At 41.8% G+C, this 18,406-nt stretch overlaps 1 protein-coding gene across 1 annotated transcript; it reads left to right on the forward strand.

The window, feature by feature from the left end:
• The first annotated feature begins 6,299 nt into the window (after positions 1-6,299).
• On the forward strand, positions 6,300-18,077 carry LOC114664528 (gastrula zinc finger protein XlCGF57.1-like). The gene is made up of 3 exons (XM_028818678.2): positions 6,300-6,410; positions 11,479-12,004; positions 16,130-18,077. Exons 2-3 carry the CDS (start codon positions 11,515-11,517, stop codon positions 17,362-17,364), a joined length of 1,725 nt encoding a protein of 574 aa, XP_028674511.1. The 5' UTR covers positions 6,300-6,410; positions 11,479-11,514; the 3' UTR covers positions 17,365-18,077.
• The last annotated feature ends 329 nt before the right edge of the window (positions 18,078-18,406 follow it).

The raw sequence follows: 18,406 nt of genomic DNA on the forward strand, positions 1-18,406 counted from the left end.
TCACTGACGTACAGCCAGAATCCTGAACCTCCAGGTAGATCACATTAGGAATGTATAGAGCTACGGAGTGGACGTGGCACATAAATAATAAATAAATAGTGGGATGTTTTGGTTTATTTTTTGTTGATGCGACCGCCCTGCAAATCCCTTCTGCGCTTTTTTGTTGTTTACGGGAGAGCTAACGGACACAGACATTTGTAGGTGGGGGTGAATTATGATAGAATTGTAGCCATTCTTATCTTACGGGGCAGCACTGTGAGCTCCCGGCAGATACAATTGCTAATGGACTACCACACGCTGGGGAGTATTTTGGATTAGGGGTGAGTTTCCCAAAACATTATTCCTCATCGATCTTCTTAACCATTAAAAGAGAGTAATCAAAGTGATGTTACGGTAATCGTTGTGCAGTGTGGCTTTTGACAATTCTTTAGTCCTTGTGTTAAGGGACAACAGGAACAGATTCCATATGAGCCAGTGTTGAATTACGTTTCTCACAGGTCAGTTTACAGTTCTTTTTGCTTTTGCCGCATTTTATTATCCAACAACAAGCGCTGCAGGGCTATGCAGAACGTAAGCGCACACGTTAATTAAGTCGTGGGAACGTTTTAATTAAATATGCGCACGGATTACATTCATCGAGTGAATGTTTAGGAATGCCATTCTTATTTCAGCTAACTCCATCTCGGATGCCCCCATTAGCTAGAATTCCACGATAGAGTACATAAAGTGGAAAAAGGTCTGGCCTGTGCCATATAAAGTTTTTCTACCAAACAAAGTTGAAGAAGACCACTTCAAAATCATACATACATTTTACCCAACTAATCAATTAATTCATAACTATATTATTACTATATTCTGAAAGTGCAGTTTATGTACAAAAGTTGAATAACATTTCTCTCATGTTACACCTTTCTTTATTTCTGCACATATATTTTGGATATACTGTAATGGTATTTAAAATATTCTGGAATGGTATTTGTATTACTTAGTAGACAAACTCCCCCACTCTGTTTTAAATGTAATTCTTTTTTGTTTGTTTATAATCTGAAGATAAAGTGATGGAAAAATTGTAAACGTACTTTCCTTATATACTTTATAAATATCACAGGAGTCTACATTTCAGACTGTTAGACAGTGTAGACCTTATTGCATTTTTTTTTATGGCCATTAAAATGTCACAAATAGCATTAAGAAAAACAAATAAAAACACAAAGGCAATAAAAATGAGAAAGATTCTCAGTTCTTTTCTGAGCAGTTTGTAATGTTAGTCTCTGAATCCATCTTTTACTTAATGGTTTAGCTGTTATGACACTTGTATGTAAATTATTCTTTATTTTTTATTGTTTATATATTATCCATCCATCCATCCATTTTCCAACCCGCTGAATCCGAACACAGGGTCACGGGGGTCTGCTGGAGCCAATCCCAGCCAACACAGGGCACAAGGCAGGGAACCAATCCTGGGCAGGGTGCCAACCCACCGCAGGACACACACAAACACACCCACACACCAAGCACACACTAGGGCCAATTTTTAGAATCGCCAATCCACCTAACCTGCATGTCTTTGGACTGTGGGAGGAAACCGGAGCGCCCGGAGGAAACCCACGCAGACACGGGGAGAACATGCAAACTCCACGCAGGGTGGACCCGGGAAGCGAACCCGGGTCTCCTAACTGCGAGGCAGCAGCGCTACCACTGCGCCACCGTGCCGCCCGTTTATATATTATGTTAATTGATAATTGTATTAATTTAGTTTAATATTGATACAGTACAACGGTATGACAAAAAACCTTGAAAGCTCCCTCATAGATAGTTAATTTGGGATAATAAAGATATCAAACAGCAAGCTAACTTTATATTAGTTAAAGGTGTATAGGGTTCTTATTGTGTCTTATTTGCTTGTGCTACTTAGCATGCAACACATCATCACCCCATGGCACCATGATTGCTGATTAGAACTTTGTTACATAGTGAAGAATTGAGGGTATGTGAAGCTTGTAAAGTTAATAGCATGAATGGAAAGTATGATAAGCAGGAAGTTGTTGATGGTTAGTTGATTTTTTTTTTATTATCAAATATATTACCAGTAAAAGGTAAAAAAATGTTTTGGCCATTGTTTGATGTTGCTTTAATTTTTGTCTTGTAGGCCCTTTAGTAAAAGTGGTCTATCTGAATGACTACAGCAGCCTGGTGGTGCTCAGTCCAGTAGTAATGAAGTGCTTTGAGAGGCTGAACATGGAGCAGATTATTCCAGATGGTTATGATGACTTCCAGTTTACATATCGTCATAATCAGTTGACAGAGGATGCCATGTGCCTTGGAGTTCATACTGTCCTGGCACAACTCCAGACTGGTATAACAGAGTCTTGTTTACAGACTGTTGCTCAGCATTTAACATTATTGTACCATCAAAGCATGGATCACCAAACTCTTAATTTTGTTGGTCTCAGTGTCACCCTTTGTAAATGGACGATGGACTTTCTAATGAGCAGACCTCAGAATGCATGGATTGGCAGCACTACGTCTTCCATGCTGACTCTCAACATAGCACAGCACTCCACAGGATAGTATGCTGATCCACCTTCTGTGCTCCTAGTTTATTTCTGACTGTGTGGCTGCAACTCCATTATTTAATTTGCTGATGACAAGGTCTGCCTTGGAAACCATTTTGTAATCCAGTATCAATGCACAGAAAAAGAGCAAGCATTGCAGATTGTATTAACATATACAGAACAGCTCAAACACTGAGGTTATGCTGAGTTGCTTAATACCAGGCCTTGGGTGTCAACTACCTGTACACCTACATATATTTTGGTTGGCAGTGTCATGATGGATTGTTTTCTGAGAGCTAAGCCTGCATGCGTAGAATGCTGGGAGTTGAAAAGCTAACAGTTCTGAATGGGTAAGAATCCTGGATTTCTTCAAATGCTCCCCTGGTGTTTAATTTATGATTTCTCCCTCATGTTTGATTGAAGTATTTCTGAAAAAATATCAAATATGTGTTTATTGTGTACCAGCTGGACTGGTTATGATTCAGTATTAGATGACTGCTCACACAGGTGCTACTGTTTCCGTGTTTTTAAGTTTCAAGCAGCTAGCTAATGTTTTTCTCATCTGAATTGTTGCTCTTCTTTCTTCACTACAGCAGATTGAGGATGTCCACTTAGATTGTCATACTCACTCTTTGTTGAAACAGATTTCTACAGAAACTCCCCACTCTCAAGCATAAGGATAGAAATCAACTGTTTAAATTCTGACTGAACAGTTTTATACATTTATACGGGAGAGAGCGAGGCTGGGCTGTGTCTTCCCTTCGGCCCAATTGTTCAGCGGGAGGGGGAGTGCCTGGATGAGCTTCCCGATGTGGTGTCCCAGCTAGAGGAGCAGGAGCTTCTCTTGGAAGCAGGTAAAGGGGGGGAGGGCGTGTGTCAGTTCCCCCGCCAAAGAAAGGTCGCAGGCGGGGGTGACAGACCTTCTTCCCAAGCCTCTCGATAACCTGAACGGGCCTGCGGAGGTTCTGCAGGGTCTTGATGGCTCGCAGTCGGCGGGAGGGGACAAGGGGAGCCCAAGTCCACCGAAGACCGAAAATATGAACTTTTCTTTGGCTGTACGGGAGTTGAAACTTGTTCTTCCTCCCCTGCAGTCCTTAGTTAAGGTTTTTCAGGTCCTGCAGGAGACGAAGGAGGACTTAGACAAGAAGGTTGGCGCCCCGATGGCAACCGTTGTTAAATGGTTGGAGACCCGGGGGGCATTGGCCTCCTGCCTGCAGGAAAAAGCGGCACAGGTAGGTGAAGCCTGGGCCGTAGAGGAAAGGGGGAGGAGCCCAGCGGCTGCAGTTATGATCAGTGCTGCTTGCCAGGCCGCTCCGCCAACTACACAAGACGTTGCCGTGATGACAGACGGCGTGGCAGAAGAGCGTGCAGAGAGGCAGCTGGTGAATGTCGTCTGTCAAACAACTCCGCCCGACTGCCCACACCTGTCTTACGGCCATCTAAAGGGGTGCAGACGGCACAGGGTCTCCCTTCTTCCCATAAGGGGACCCAGACCGTCAGTGCACCCCAGAGAAAGAGGAGGACCCGGACAAAGAGGTCGGGAACTCCTAACAAGGTGCAGTGTAAGCCCGTTGATTTGACGGTACAGGAGGGCTACGCTGCAGAGAGGCGGAAACGCCATGAGCCCTCCTCTGAGCGGGCGAAGGGGCAGGGGTTTCCTGCCTGCTTCTGCACTCGCAAGGGTCGGACTGCAGGGGGTCAGGTGTGTTTTAACTGCGGCCGTGGTGGCCACGTCTGGAGGTGTTGTCCAGAGAGGACGTCCGAGTGGCAGGGACGTCGGGGCAGCACCCCCAGACCTGTTAGTTATGTTTTTACAGGGTACAGCCGCGGAACCAAGGACGTCGACTCCCTGTCCTGGAGAAGACCGGCCCTCGCGGGGCAGGCTGATGAGCCCCACAAGCCTCATCTGAGGGAGGGGCAATGTGGCGGATAGCCGGGTCCCATGCCTGGCAGGGACGCCCCTTCTGCATCTGTTCCAGGGGAGCAACCATGGGCAGCTCAATACCTCTCCCGGGATGCTTGGTGGCAGCCTCCCTGGTGGACAGTGATCCCCCAGCCTCTCGCATGGCTCCATGGGAGATTGGGTCCTCCACAGCCTGGTTGGGGGCTCGGATGGCTGCTAGGGGGAACTGCATGGACTCAGCAGCCCAGCTGGACGTATCTTCAGCCCCACCTGGAAGGGCAATTAGGACCAGGTGGTCAAGCACCTGGAACACTTCTGGGTGGGATATAAAAAGGGCCAGCCACCACCACTCGAGGAGCCAGAGTTGGGAGGAAGGACACGAAGCTTGAGGAGGAGTGGTGGTAAAAAGGAGAAAGGATTGTTGCTGTGTGGTAATTGTGCTTGTGGACTATGTATTGCCTGTGGGTCACGGGGAAGACGTGCGCCCACGGGTGAAGAAAATAAAAGTCTGTATTAGTTTTATACGTGTCTCTGGGTCTATCTGTGTCGGATCGGGCGCCTATATAGCTCCTTTGTTACACCATCCATTTTCCTAACCTGCTTATCCAGAGCAAGATCATGGGGAAGCTGGAGCCAATCCCAGCAGTCATCTGACACAAGCCAAGAATAAGCCAATAGGAGAACAGGCTTTTCACACAGTATAAGGAACATACATTTGACAAGCTACAGGAGACCTTTCAGTCCATAAAACTGTTTCTGCTAAATTATCCCGTGTTTTGAAAAGCAAATAAGCTCCCTGCTTCAGCTACATGACTCGGTAGAATGTTCTCACAACTGTTTGTGTAAAGAACACTGATCTTTGGATTCTTTCTTATCTTGAATGTATGGCCCCTTTTTTCTACCAGTGTATTTTTTAGTAGTTACTATCTAGAGAGGAGAGGAATGAAGGTCAGTAGGACCACCAAGACAGAATACATGTGTGTAAATGAAAGGAGGTCAGTGGAATGGTGAGGATGTAGGGAGTAGAGTTGGTGAAGGTGGATGAGTTTAAATACTTGGGATCAACAATACAGAGTAATGGGGATTGTGGAAGAGAGGTGAAAAAGAGAGTGCAGGCAGGGCGGAATGGGTGGAGAAGAGTGTCAGGAGTAATTTGTGACAGACGAATATCAGTGAAAGGGAAGGTCTACAGGATGGTAGTGAGACCAGCTATGTTATATGGGTTGGAGACAGTGGCACTGATCAGAAAGCATGAGTCAGAGCTGGAGGTGGCAGAGTTAAAGATGCTAAGATTTGCACTGGGTGTGACGAGGATGGATAGAATTAGAAATGAGGCCATTGGAGGGTCAGCTCAAGTCGGACGGCTGGGAGGCAAAGTCAGAGAGGCGAGATTGCGTTGGTTTGAAAATGTGCAGAAGAGAGATACTGAGTATATTGGGAAAAGGATGTTAAGGATAGAGCTTCCAGGTAAGGTGAAAAGAGGAAGGCCTAAGAGGAGGTTTATGGATGTGGTGAGAGAGGACATACAGATGATGAGTGTAACAGAGCAAGATGGAGAGGACAGAAAGATATGAAAGAAGATGATCCGCTGTGGCAACCCCTAACGGGAGCAGCCAAAAGAAGAAGAAGATCTTCAAGCATGCAATTACTTATTTAATCGAAAAAATGATAATGACTCGAATATCAGTTGTACTTTTGGGGAGGCAGAAAACTAAAACACCTTTGCAGTATTACATTAAATTAAGGTACCAAATTCTATTTTGAACATCACGAGCATGTCGCCCTCCACACAGCAGATGGCAGTACAACGCCTTCAAACATAAAACGCATCAAAAAAAAAAAACACTGATGTGTTTCCTTGGCTACAAATACAGAACTTGCAAATCAAACGGTTCCTTTGGGTTAGTTTCTGGGTCTCAACTTAAGAAACGGATTCTTCGAAAGAGAGAAAGGTGCGTACTTATACAATTTATAAGAGATCGCGAGAATGAGAAATGCAACGAAGGCAGCGATAGCAGAGTATAGCGTCATGAAACTGCAGAATCTTACCCAACGATGGACCGCTCCAAATCCTCAGTTTTCTGTCGAATGGGTTCTGTTCGACCCTTAACGATGTGCTCACCTGTCTGCCCCTAGCCTAAATATTGTGACAACAACTTCCTTTATACGATAACAGAGTGTAAATGCTACTATAAAGTAACCAGATATAAATCAGCCGCTGCTTAAGTGACTTGCTTTTTCAGTCACAGATCAGTACACACTTTGAAAAACAGGACGCGGCAGTAATTCCAAACTGTGCTTTGTTTTTTGTGTTTCTCTTTCTATTTCATGGCGGGGTTGCTTTATGGAGGACAGGTCAGGAGCTCCGACTGGCGTTAATCCGCCCGGTATTGGATTCACTGTATTTAGAGGTTCGCTAAACACGAGAGACATCCAGCAGCTGCCATTGCGCTGCGTCTCTAACGTACGGACACTGTGTGAGTACTTTCTGCCTACAGGCCTCACGGTCTTACTACCCATGTCGCATCTGCGAGTCCTGTAGCTATTTAAATCATGCTGCTGCCGCCGTCACTCGAAAGCGTCACCACAGTGTACTTTTTCGTCTAGCCGAGTTTAACATCGACGCACACTCTGATCTCGCTGAGGGCGTATCATTTTAGTAAACCGCTGAGCTGATTTATTGTCGTCTCTATTTACGACACACGGCGATTCGTGCCGGACGAGTTTAAAGAACATAATCTGATTTACGTTCAGTCCAAACCACGCAGATGATTGGGCTTTGCAACTGAGGGTAAAAGCTGCTTTCTCTGAAACGTCAAATACGCTTTATGATGATTGAACTTATTTAATAAGCGTAACATATTTAATAGAGACACATATTCAGCATGCTTTTGTTCTGTATAGGATACTGCCAGGTCATTTTAAAAGAATTTCAACTCCTGTACTAGCGCATCATGTAATGCAGTAGATGTGTCCTCAATTTTATAAGGTGCAATACAGGCATTGGGTACTGTTAAAAATAAAAGGGTTCTTGATTGATCATGCACACTGTAATATGTTCTTCAATCCATCTTCCAACCCGCTGAATCCGAACACAGGGTCACGGGGGTCTGCTGGAGCCAATCCCAGCCAACACAGGGCACAAGGCAGGAACCAATCCCGGGCAGGGTGCCAACCCACCACAGGACACACACAAACACACGCACACACTAGGGCCAATTTAGAATCGCCAATCCACCTAACCTGCATGTCTTTGGACTGTGGGAGGAAACCGAAGCGCCTGAAGGAAACCCACGCAGACACGGGGAGAACATGCAAACTCCACGCAGGGAGGACCCGGGAAGCGAACCCGGGTCCCCAGGTCACCCAACTGCGAGGCAGCAGCGCTACCCACTGCGCCACCGTGCCGCCTTCTTCAATACATGCACTTTAAAATATAGTTTTAATCTAATTAAATACGAGAGTCATCAATACTTAACGGTGTTGGTGAGGCCTTTAGTGGGTGCCCAGTGCACTGTGCAGTATACGAGGTGTGATCAAAAATTATGGTGAATGTTTAAATAATAATAAAAATATATATTACAGTAAAGGGCACATTTCCATTAATCCCCCACAAAATACCCCAACCCCCCAACCCCTACCCCGAGAGCACATTTATCCCATCGTTCTTGTGACTTTCTGAAGTAGTTCTGGAAGTCTGTTTCCTTGAGTGTCTGTAGTTGTGCAGTCATGGGTGCCTCGATGTCCTGACTCAATTAAAAACGTTTATCTTTCATGGTCATTTTGATTTTGGGGAAGAGTCAGAAGTCGTATGGTGCGAGATCTGGTGAATAATGTAGATGACAACACACCATGATGTTTTTATTTGATAGAAATTGCCATACCAGAAGCGCTGTGTGACACGGAGCGTTTTCATGATGGATACCATTTGCCTGTTCCTCATGTCGTTTTCTAAGCACATCGTTTCTTAAACGCTCTAATAAGCCCTTATAATATTTAGGCATTGTTGTAGTGTTCGTGGGTACAAACTCAGCTCTCACAATTCCTCCAGGGTCAAAAAACACAATCATCATCACCTTGATGTTGGATCTTAATTGACACACAGGACGCCGAGGCAACCACGACAGCGCAACTAAAGACACTTGCGAAAGAGGACTTCGAAAACTGCTTCATGGCAAGAACGATGGGATGAGTGTGTTTGAAGCAAGGGGGATTAATGGCAATGGGTCTCTTACTGTAATATATATTTTTTTTTTCACCGTATTTTTGATCACACCTCCTAAATGGTGCAGTACAATGGATGAGACACAAAGCCAAGGTTCTGACTCTCTGTGGTCATAAAAGATCCCTGGGCATTCTTCAAAAAGAACAGAGTGTACCCTGACGTCCATGCTACATTGTGCACCGTCACCTTGTCCATTCTGGGCCCCTAATTATCCGCTGTCCCTTATTGACTGTCTCCCTCACCCCTTCAAACACCCGATAGCTAATGTGTGGCGAGAGAACGGCCATAAACTGCATGGCTGCGGTCACATCATCCAGGTAGATGCTGGACATTGGCAGTGACTGAAACGGCTCCACACTGTCCACACTTTGAGTATCTAGAAAACGCGATCTGTTTTTGTAATTATTATTTTATTATTATGGTAATAATGTCAGATTGCTCCGGATTGTGTGTATCTATTTCCATTCCAAAAGTTGTAAGCATTGTAACCTGAAAATGTTTATGTTGTTAAAGGAAGCTGTAGTTTTCACAAAGTAAAAGTTTTTTATGATAATTAAAGCAATGAGAATGCTGTAAGATCGACCCTAGGGAAAAGTACAGAATGCCTAATGGAAACACAGGTTGTTCTCAGTAATACATCAATCAGGTCTGGAAAAGGCTAAAATTATTAGGTCATGTTTGGTCCCAGAGTTTTTTCTTTTTTTTATTGCAGAAAATACCATGGCTTAGTGCTTTTTTAATTTTTATTATTTGTGTCACAGCCCCTTGTGCAAATAATGAATGATGGCATATCAAGTTTCTTTTTTCTTGTAGCATTTTATTGATTTTATTAAAATCCAATAACATTCCATACAAGCAAGTCAAGTTTATCGAAACAAATCAATCCCCCATCAAGTTTCAATGTAGATGCTGAGAAATGTTCTATAATAATCTATTAAACATTCAAAGTTGTGTGTTATCTCTCTCTCTCTCTCTCTCTTTGTGTGTGTGTGTGTGTGTGTGTGTGTATATATATATATATATATATATATATATATATATATATATATATATATATATATATATATATATATATATATATTATATATATATAATCCAATGTCTGTATATTTGTCAGCTTTTCACGAGAGAACTACTTCACGGATTTAGACCTTTTTTTTGTTTTTTTTTCTATAATTTGCTTGAACGTTCCGGTTGATTTTGCGACTTCTCTCATTGTGCTATGTATCATAGCTCACTTGCGGCACCGATTTATTTGCGCGAATCCGAGACCGAAGGGAGGGGGCGGGACCCTCCTCACTCACGCACCTGCCTCGGGGCGTGTACCTTACATTCGCTTAGCTAGCGAACAAGAGAACTACTCAACGGATTTAGAGCGGGTTTCTTCTATAATTTTCTTGAACATTCCGGTTGATTTTGTGACTTCTCTTATCACGCTAAGAATCATAGTTCACTTGAATGAGCGATATATTCTGGCTGATCAGTGGGGGGTGGGGGTGGGTAATTTAGGGACGCGTGATTTCAGGAGTGGGGAGCCAGGCAGTGCCCTCCTCACTGTCCTGTTTTATTAATACGCGGGAGGAGCCGCGGGGCATGGCTAGTACTGGATAAGGTTGAAAGCAGCATTCCTGCACTTCTTTGGCTGAGGCAAATGATTAGTCTGCAATAAAGTGTTGTATAAGATACTGTACATGGCTCACTACTAGTTTATGTGTGAAGTTCTGTTCTTTTGAAATTATTTGGTTAATCTTTGCAGGAATATTGCAGAACACAGGGGCTTGCAGCCATATTCCCCGGTATCATTATGTCAAACTTGAGTCAAATTTGAATATTAGTGCTGCTGGGATCCATGGGACAGGAAACAATTTAACAGCCTTGAAGAATGTAGGGATTACCTTTGTGCATTCAGCCCACAATGACTCAGAAATGGGTTAAGAGGCTTTGAAATGCCATTTTCTGATTTAGTCCCCTCGCTTCATGCTGTTTACAGTCATTTTCTTACCGATGAAAGCTGGTGCTTTAGTGTATTGAGGCAGCAGTTGCTGTGCCTGGGAAGTTCAAAGAGAACACATTCCACTGCATAACCATTAAATAGACGGTACCAAAAATAATCAACAAGTAAAAGGATAATGAAAAGCAGAGGAAGACTTCAGTGGTTGAAATTAAACCTAAATACATGGTTGCTTCTCTTTGGGCAAGCCCTTCTGTCCTCACAAAACATTAGTAGTTTGGCAAATGACAGGAGACCGTCCGTCCACCCATCCATCTTCCAAACTCACTATATCTGCAGGGTCTCAGGTAAGCAAGGACCTTTCCCAGCAAGCATAGCGGTACAAGGCAGGAACAGTCCCTGAGCAGGGCACCAGTCCATTGCAGGGTGAAAACACAAACACACCCAGAGGCCAGTTTAGCAGACCTTTCAAGCTTAATCAAGATTTTTTTGGGTAGCTGGTATCTAAATTGATTTGCTATCTCATCCACATATTTTCTAAAGGTTGTCACAATTTCAGCATCAGCTACACAAGTCGGTAGCCTCTTGCAGATTCATACAAGAATATTTCATATTTAAAAAATAAAAAAAAAAATCCTAAAATTCTATGCAACAAGTGCTAAGTAAATGCATTTGTACACGTCTGGTAGTGTTATCGACAGCATCGTGTCAGAGAGGTTGTTCTATGCATGCTCCACTGTGGGCCTTTTCCTTACACAGAAAGGGATTAAAGGTGAAACTCGTAGGAGTTCAGTCCTTTTTAAGTGTAATTCTAAATTCATTTTACTCTGTTCTCTCTCCACAGAGAAAAAGAGGAAGCTGTCATTTCTACTATGCTTAAATGTATAAAATGGAGGACGTGTACCTGGCTGTGCGGGACTCCCTAGGCAAGGAGTGTAAAAGTGAAGAAGGGCTCTCAATAGAGAGGAGAAATGATAACAAATGGGACAAGGGCAACCTAGTCATTTATCCCAAGGGGAAAAGAAGTATGAACATAAAAGAAGAAGACGACAGTGAATGGGAGTCTGTCTATTATCCGTTAGAGAGTCCGAGCGTTAAGGTGGAGGATTGTGAGTGGGAGGATGTAGGCATTAAAAATGACAGCACAAATATACAGCAATGTGAAACTTTAGACAGCATCAAGAAAGAAGACCTCGGATTAGAGTTTTCCTCTCGGTGTATGTGCCCAGATGAAGGGGTAACTGGGGTAGGCCCCCTTCCGAAGAGGCACTGCTCCCTAAAGGATCATTCTGTTCATATGAAGCCTGAACCATTAGAGTCTGATGCAAGCCAGCCTGAGAAAGCATCTTGTCAAAGTCAGGGAGGAGAAGGTAGGTGTTCAAATAGCAAATCAAAGTAAAGTCTGTGGCCGACGTAATTCACCTAAAAAGCAATCTAGGGGTTTTTTTTTTCCTTCTAAACCCAGAAATGCAAGCTGCTATTCAATCTTAGGGAACATTGTGTAAGTACTGAGTTCAATAAAAGAAGGAAACCTTTTTAATTGACAAGCCCTGTAATCCTGCTTAATTCTTTCATATTTCATAAAACAATGCCATTGAGTACTGTGTCAACAATTCAAGTCTCTTAGGTTAGCATGAGTGCTGTCTAGATCAGTTTGGCGAACATGCAATACAAGTACATAAAATGCAAAAATAACTTTATGAATATAAAATTAATTGTCTTCTAAGAAATATTTTTTACACTCATATAGCGCTTTTTCTCCCTACTCAAATTTGCTTTAGTGAATCAACTCTCAGCTCCAAGCGGAGTCGGAAGTAAAAGACAAAGAGTAGAAGATATAGTAGAACGTCATAAAGAGGTTCAAAAATGATGGTGCAATACATATACAGAGCAGGTTAGAGATTATGAAAATACTAAAATTTGAAAGTCTCAAAAAACTGATAGTAAAGATGGCATTGGAAATAAAAGACAAACAGTAGAAGAAAAGACAAAGAGTAGAAGATATAGTAGAACATCGTAAAGAGGTTCAAAAATGACGTGTTACACATGCAGAGCAGGTTAGAGATTATGAAAGTGCGAAAATTCAAAAGTCTCAAAAAACCGATAGTAAAGATCACATTAGCGCTAACAAATGGAAATTATTACTCGGTGAAATAATGGAACAGCGAAAAGAGATCGAATATATTATTTGGATTTAAACTTTAAGTCTAAGACTTGTAGATTGTCTAATTCAGTGTTTCTCAACCTTTAAGTATTTGCGACCCGAGTTATCATAACAGTTTTAATCGCGCCCCCCTAATGTTTTTTTGAAACCCTAATAAAATTTATTCCTATATTTTTTGCTGCCGATACACCACTACAAGTTTAAATTTCCCTACGAATAGCGAAATTATGCCACATATGGCAACATTTGCGCTCACTTTTTTGTTACTTCGCGCGCCCCACAGGTTGAGAACCGCTGGTCTAATTCGTGTTGCCATCAGGGAAAAGTAGTGTTTCTTCCCAATGAAGAGTCGTAACTGCGAGAATTAAAATACTTGTTGTTTGGCGAAAGTGAAATCCAAATATACGAGCAGCAGAGACACAAAGTGGCTGGCATGTAGCTCAGACCGGGGGAATGGCGAGCGAGGCCCCCTAATATGTCAAAAACAAAACAATCCTTTGGGTTAACCACAAAAGTAAAACAAACTCAATGTGAAAAAAATGATGGGCACTTACACAAATTTCCTTAGTCCACTGCTCAGCCACCTAGCTCTTTCTCACTTAACTACTGGTGTTCCTCACTCACTGTCTCTCGCTCTTCTACAAACAATCAACCCCCAATTGCCGCATTCAATGCCATCCTTATAAGAAGAGTTTCATTCCCTCGACCTGCAAGCAGTCGCTTAGGGAGGTACCATTCCCTCGACGCAGGGGCAATGAACACTCATACCCAACACCAAACATGAATCAAACACAAACAGTCTAACTCAACTAAATGAAACCACGTGTATAATAACCCCGGGATCATTAAAGAAAAAGAAAACATAAACTTCTTTTGCCAAATCAAAATAAATGAACAATCCATATTCCATCTATGGCTGTTTTTTTTCACTCCCAACTAAATGCAGCTGCACTAAGCCTTAGTGCTGAGTTTAAATCACCGGCCGCTATTTTAACATGACACAGGCAAGAACGTTGTCTGAAAGTGACAGTGGAGAGTAGGGCACTTCCAGAAAAACTGACGGCAAGTCTCAGCCTTTTTTTGCCCAGCGTTCACTGTACTCATTTAATGCCAACTCAGAATCTGTTAATTCTGTTTGTACTGCTACGTGCACTAGCACTCAAAGAAGCATCTTGCTTCCTCTTCTGCACTGGATCCTAAACTGCAAAGGAGTTACTACAATTATGAAGTTTAATCACACAAAAAGAACACATTCTGTACTCATGAGAGTAGATAAGATGTTAAGGCAGATGATGAGTAGGACAGTTGCATTTCTGTCAGCAAAGACAAATGGATCGACAATTCTTAAAAGACAGAATTATTTGCTTTTTTACTCTAACCCATTATACAGGTGCTGGTCATAAAATTATAATATCATGACAAAGTTGATTTATTTCAGTAATTCCATTCAAAAAGTGAAACTTGTATATTAGATTCATTCATTACACACAGACTGATGTATTTCAAATGTTTATTTCTTTTAATGTTGATGATTATAACTGACAACTAATGAAAGTCCCAAATTCAGTATCTCAGAAAATTGGAATATTGTGAAAAGGTTCAATATTGAAGACACCTGGTGCCGCACTCTAATCAGCTAATTAACTCAAAACACCTGCAAAAGCCTTTAAATGGTCTCTCAGTCTAGTTCTGTAGGCTACACAATCATGGGGAAGACTGCTGACTTGATAGTTGTCAAAAAGACGACCATTGACACCTTGCACAAGGAGGGCAAGACACAAAAGGTCATTGCTAAAGAGGCTGACTGTTCACAGAGCTCTGTGTCCAAGCACATTAATAGAAAGGCGAAGGGAAGGACAAGATGTGGTAGAAAGTGTACAAGCAATAGAGATAACCGCACCCTGGAGAGGATTGTGAAACAAAACCCATTCAAAAATGTGGGGGAGATTCACAAAGAGTGGACTGCAGCTGGAGTCAGTGCTTCAAGAACCACCAGGCACAGACGTATGCAAGACATGGGTTTCAGCTGTCGCATTCCTTGTGTCAAGCCACTCTTGAACAAGAGACAGCGTCAGAAGTGTCTCGCCTGGGCTAAAGACAGAAAGGACTAGACTGCTGCCGAGTGGTCCAAAGTTATGTTCTCTGATGAAAGTAAATTTTGCATTTCCTTTGGAAATCAAGGTCCCAGAGTCTGGAGGAAGAGAGGAGAGGCACAGAATCCACGTTGCGTGAGGTCCAGTGTAAAGTTTCCACAGTCAGTGATGGTTTGGGGTGCCATGTCATCTGCTGGTGTTGGTCCATTGTGTTTTCTGAGGTCCAAGGTCAACGCAGCCGTCTACCAGGAAGTTTTAGAGCACTTCATGCTTCCTGCTGCTGACGAACTTTATGGAGATGCAGATTTCATTTTCCAACAGGACCTGGCACCTGCACACAGTGCCAAACCTACCAGTACCTGGTTTAAGGACCATGGTATCCCTGTTCATGATTGACCAGCAAACTTGCCTGACCTTAACCCCATATAAAATCTATGGGGTATTGTGAAGAGGAAGATGCAATATGCCAGACCCAACAATTCAGAAGAGCTGAAGGGCACTACCAGAGCAACATGAGCTCTCATAACACCTGAGCAGTGCCACAGACTGATCGACTCCATGCCACGCCGCATTGCTTTAGTAATCCAGGCCAAAGGAGCCCCAACTAAATTTTGAGTGCTGTACGTGCTCATACTTTTCATGTTCATACCTTTCAGTTGGCCAAAATTTCTAAAAATCCTTTTTTTGCATTGGTCTTAATTGATATTCTAATTTTCTGAGATACTGAATTTGGGACTTTCATTAGTTGTCAGTTATAATCATCAACATTAATAGAAATAAACATTTGAAATACATCAGTCTGTGTGTAATGAATGAATCTAATATACAAGTTTCACTTTTTGAATGGAATTACTGAAATAAATCAACTTTGTCATGATATTCTAATTTTATGACCAGCACCTGTACAACTATACCCGGGAAATACCAGGATTGTCACCTTGTCTTTATAAAATTTTGAGTGTCTTATCCAAAGTTTTGTGTTTTTTTTTTTCTTTTTTTCCTGTGGGGCTTCACTTAGTACTCAAAACAACTTTTTTTGTCTTGTTTTGTTTTTAAATGAAGAAGAAAATGAATGTGACAATGATTAAAATGAAGTAGTACCGGGGTTGAAACTCCATAATAAGAATGAGGTGCATTTTAACAAGATTAAGCTATTTTATACTAAAAAGTTTGCCTCTAGTCAGATGTCCTTCTAAATTTTTTATAGATTTTATTTGTATATTTATATATTTCTGCAGATTTACAAGAGAACAACAGCATCTCATCATTTTCATTTGATCTGATCTCTCTTAAGAGCGGACCACTACAAATACAGCTTGATAAAAATATGAAGAAATTGACATCAGGAGCAGAGATTTTGGTACCATCCCCTCTACAGTATACTCCTTACATTGTACATGATTCCAGCAGCACTTACCAACAGGTGCAAAATAAGAATTCAGAGGCTTTGTTTCATAGTCAAGGATGGAAGAAAAGTTGTAAGCCCAAAGATAATCCGTGTAGGCATGCAAAACAGAAGCAGTTTTGCTGTATTGAATGTGGCAAGCGATTCTCCACAAGTTGCAATCTTCGGACTCACACAAGAATTCACACTGGAGAGAAGCCCTACAGCTGTTCCATTTGTGGCAAACATTTTTCACAAATAAGTAATGTTCAGAGACATAAGAGAATTCACACTGGAGAGAAGCCATATGCCTGTGCTGACTGTGGCAAGCGGTTCTCCCACAGTAGCAATCTCCAAGACCACACAAGAATTCACACAGGAGAGAAACCATATTGCTGTTCTGAATGCGGCAAACAATTTTTACGAATAAGTCATTTTCAAAGACATACGAGAATTCACACAGGAGAGAAGCCATACAGTTGTTCTGACTGTGGCAAACAATTCCCTGCTAGTAATAGCCTTGAGAAACACATAAGAATTCACACTGGAGAGAAGCCTCATTGCTGTTCTGACTGTGGCAAGCGATTCTCCACTGGTAGCAGTCTTCAGAGACATATAAGAATACACACTGGGGAGAAAATTGACCCTCAAGAGAAACCATTTTCCTGTTCTGACTGTGGCAAACGGTTCTCCACCAATAGCATTCTTAAGACTCACACAAGAATTCACACAGGAGAAAGGCCATATTTCTGTTCGGAATGTGGCAAACGATTCTATGACAGTAGCAGTCTTCAGATCCACACAAGAACTCACACTGGGGTGAAGCCATATTGTTGTTTTGAATGTGGGAAACGATTCTCTACCAATAGTCATCTACACATCCACATACGAATTCACACTGGGGAGAAGCCGTATTGCTGCGCTGAATGTGGCAAACGATTCATGCTAATGAGCAGTCTTCAAAAACACACACGAATTCATACTGGGGAGAAGCCATATGGTTGTTCTGAATGTGGCAAACGATTCTCAGACAGTAGCAGTTTTCATAGACACAGAAGAATTCATACTGGAGAGAAAAAGAAAAAGTGAAGACTATGCAGAAAAGTATCATTAATTAATGCCTACAGGGTAGTACTTGCATTCTGCAAACTCTTACAAGGTTTTGTTTCCTATATGACCAGAAAAAAATCACCTGTCTGTCCTGAGCTCCAAATTATAAAGTGTGAGTGTGTAATCAATAATCAATATGTGCTGATCTTGTAAGTCACGTAAGTTAAAGGTGTCTCCCTTCACATGGACTTGAGATATTGAAAAATAATTGTGAAAGGAACTGTGAGGTGATTAAGAAGTGCAATAGGAAGAACCCAAATGCTCAAGAAATATGGCAGGAAAGAGCTGGGATTCAATAATAACAGAAGCACACGTACAGCTCTTAAAAGGATGAAGAGATGTAACAACTTCACTTATTTCTATGGAAAATTTTTACAATGGACGCAGCTCAAAGTGCTCTACAAGATGTCAAAGAAAGACGTAAAGTAACACATTAAAGGGAGCAGGCACCACCAATGGAGGATGAGAAGCTGCAGAAAAGCAAGAGTCCCCAGGGAGACAAATATTCAGGCAAGAGAAGGCTTGAAACTTAGCATTTCACTGGCCCATTCTCTACAATGAGCAGAGACCTAGTATTTTTAAATCAAAGGATGTAAATACGGTGAGTCAGCTTTATTATTGCACATTAAAAATATCCCTATAGTACACTATGGATGTAGAAAAATACAAGTTTAGTTGATTGGTACAGAAAATACTTTTATTTAAACATTATTTTCTTAAGAAGTAAATGCATTAGATCAAAAGACTCATCATTTCGTTCAAAGCCTATTTGATTTTCTTTATTCTAATTGACAGGTAATGCAGTTTTTCAATATTCTTTTTTTAATTCACTATTTTAGTCTGCTTTTGTTTAATACAGTGCAATATAGCTACGTCATAGCATATTTTAAAGTTGAAACACAATTTCTTTTTTTTTTGTTTGTTTTTTAATTAAATGCTTTCATCTCTGTTATATCTTGTTTTGTGTAATAAAGTACTGTGTATCTGTGCGTATTTTTAAGTCATGTTTCAGTTTAATTGT

The sequence above is a fragment of the Erpetoichthys calabaricus genome, chromosome 1 (genome assembly GCF_900747795.2).
Source record: "Erpetoichthys calabaricus chromosome 1, fErpCal1.3, whole genome shotgun sequence".
NCBI classification, from domain to species: domain Eukaryota; kingdom Metazoa; phylum Chordata; class Cladistia; order Polypteriformes; family Polypteridae; genus Erpetoichthys; species Erpetoichthys calabaricus.

What these genes read in the sequence shown, in the direction of transcription:
- LOC114664528 (XM_028818678.2), top strand. Translation starts at nt 11,515, where the DNA reads ATGTATAAAATGGAGGACGTGTACCTGGCTGTGCGGGACTCCCTAGGC. An exon ending in TCAAAGTCAGGGAGGAGAAG is followed by an intron (nt 12,005 to 16,129) that starts GTAGGTGTTCAA and finishes ATATTTCTGCAG; the next exon opens with ATTTACAAGAGAACAACAGC.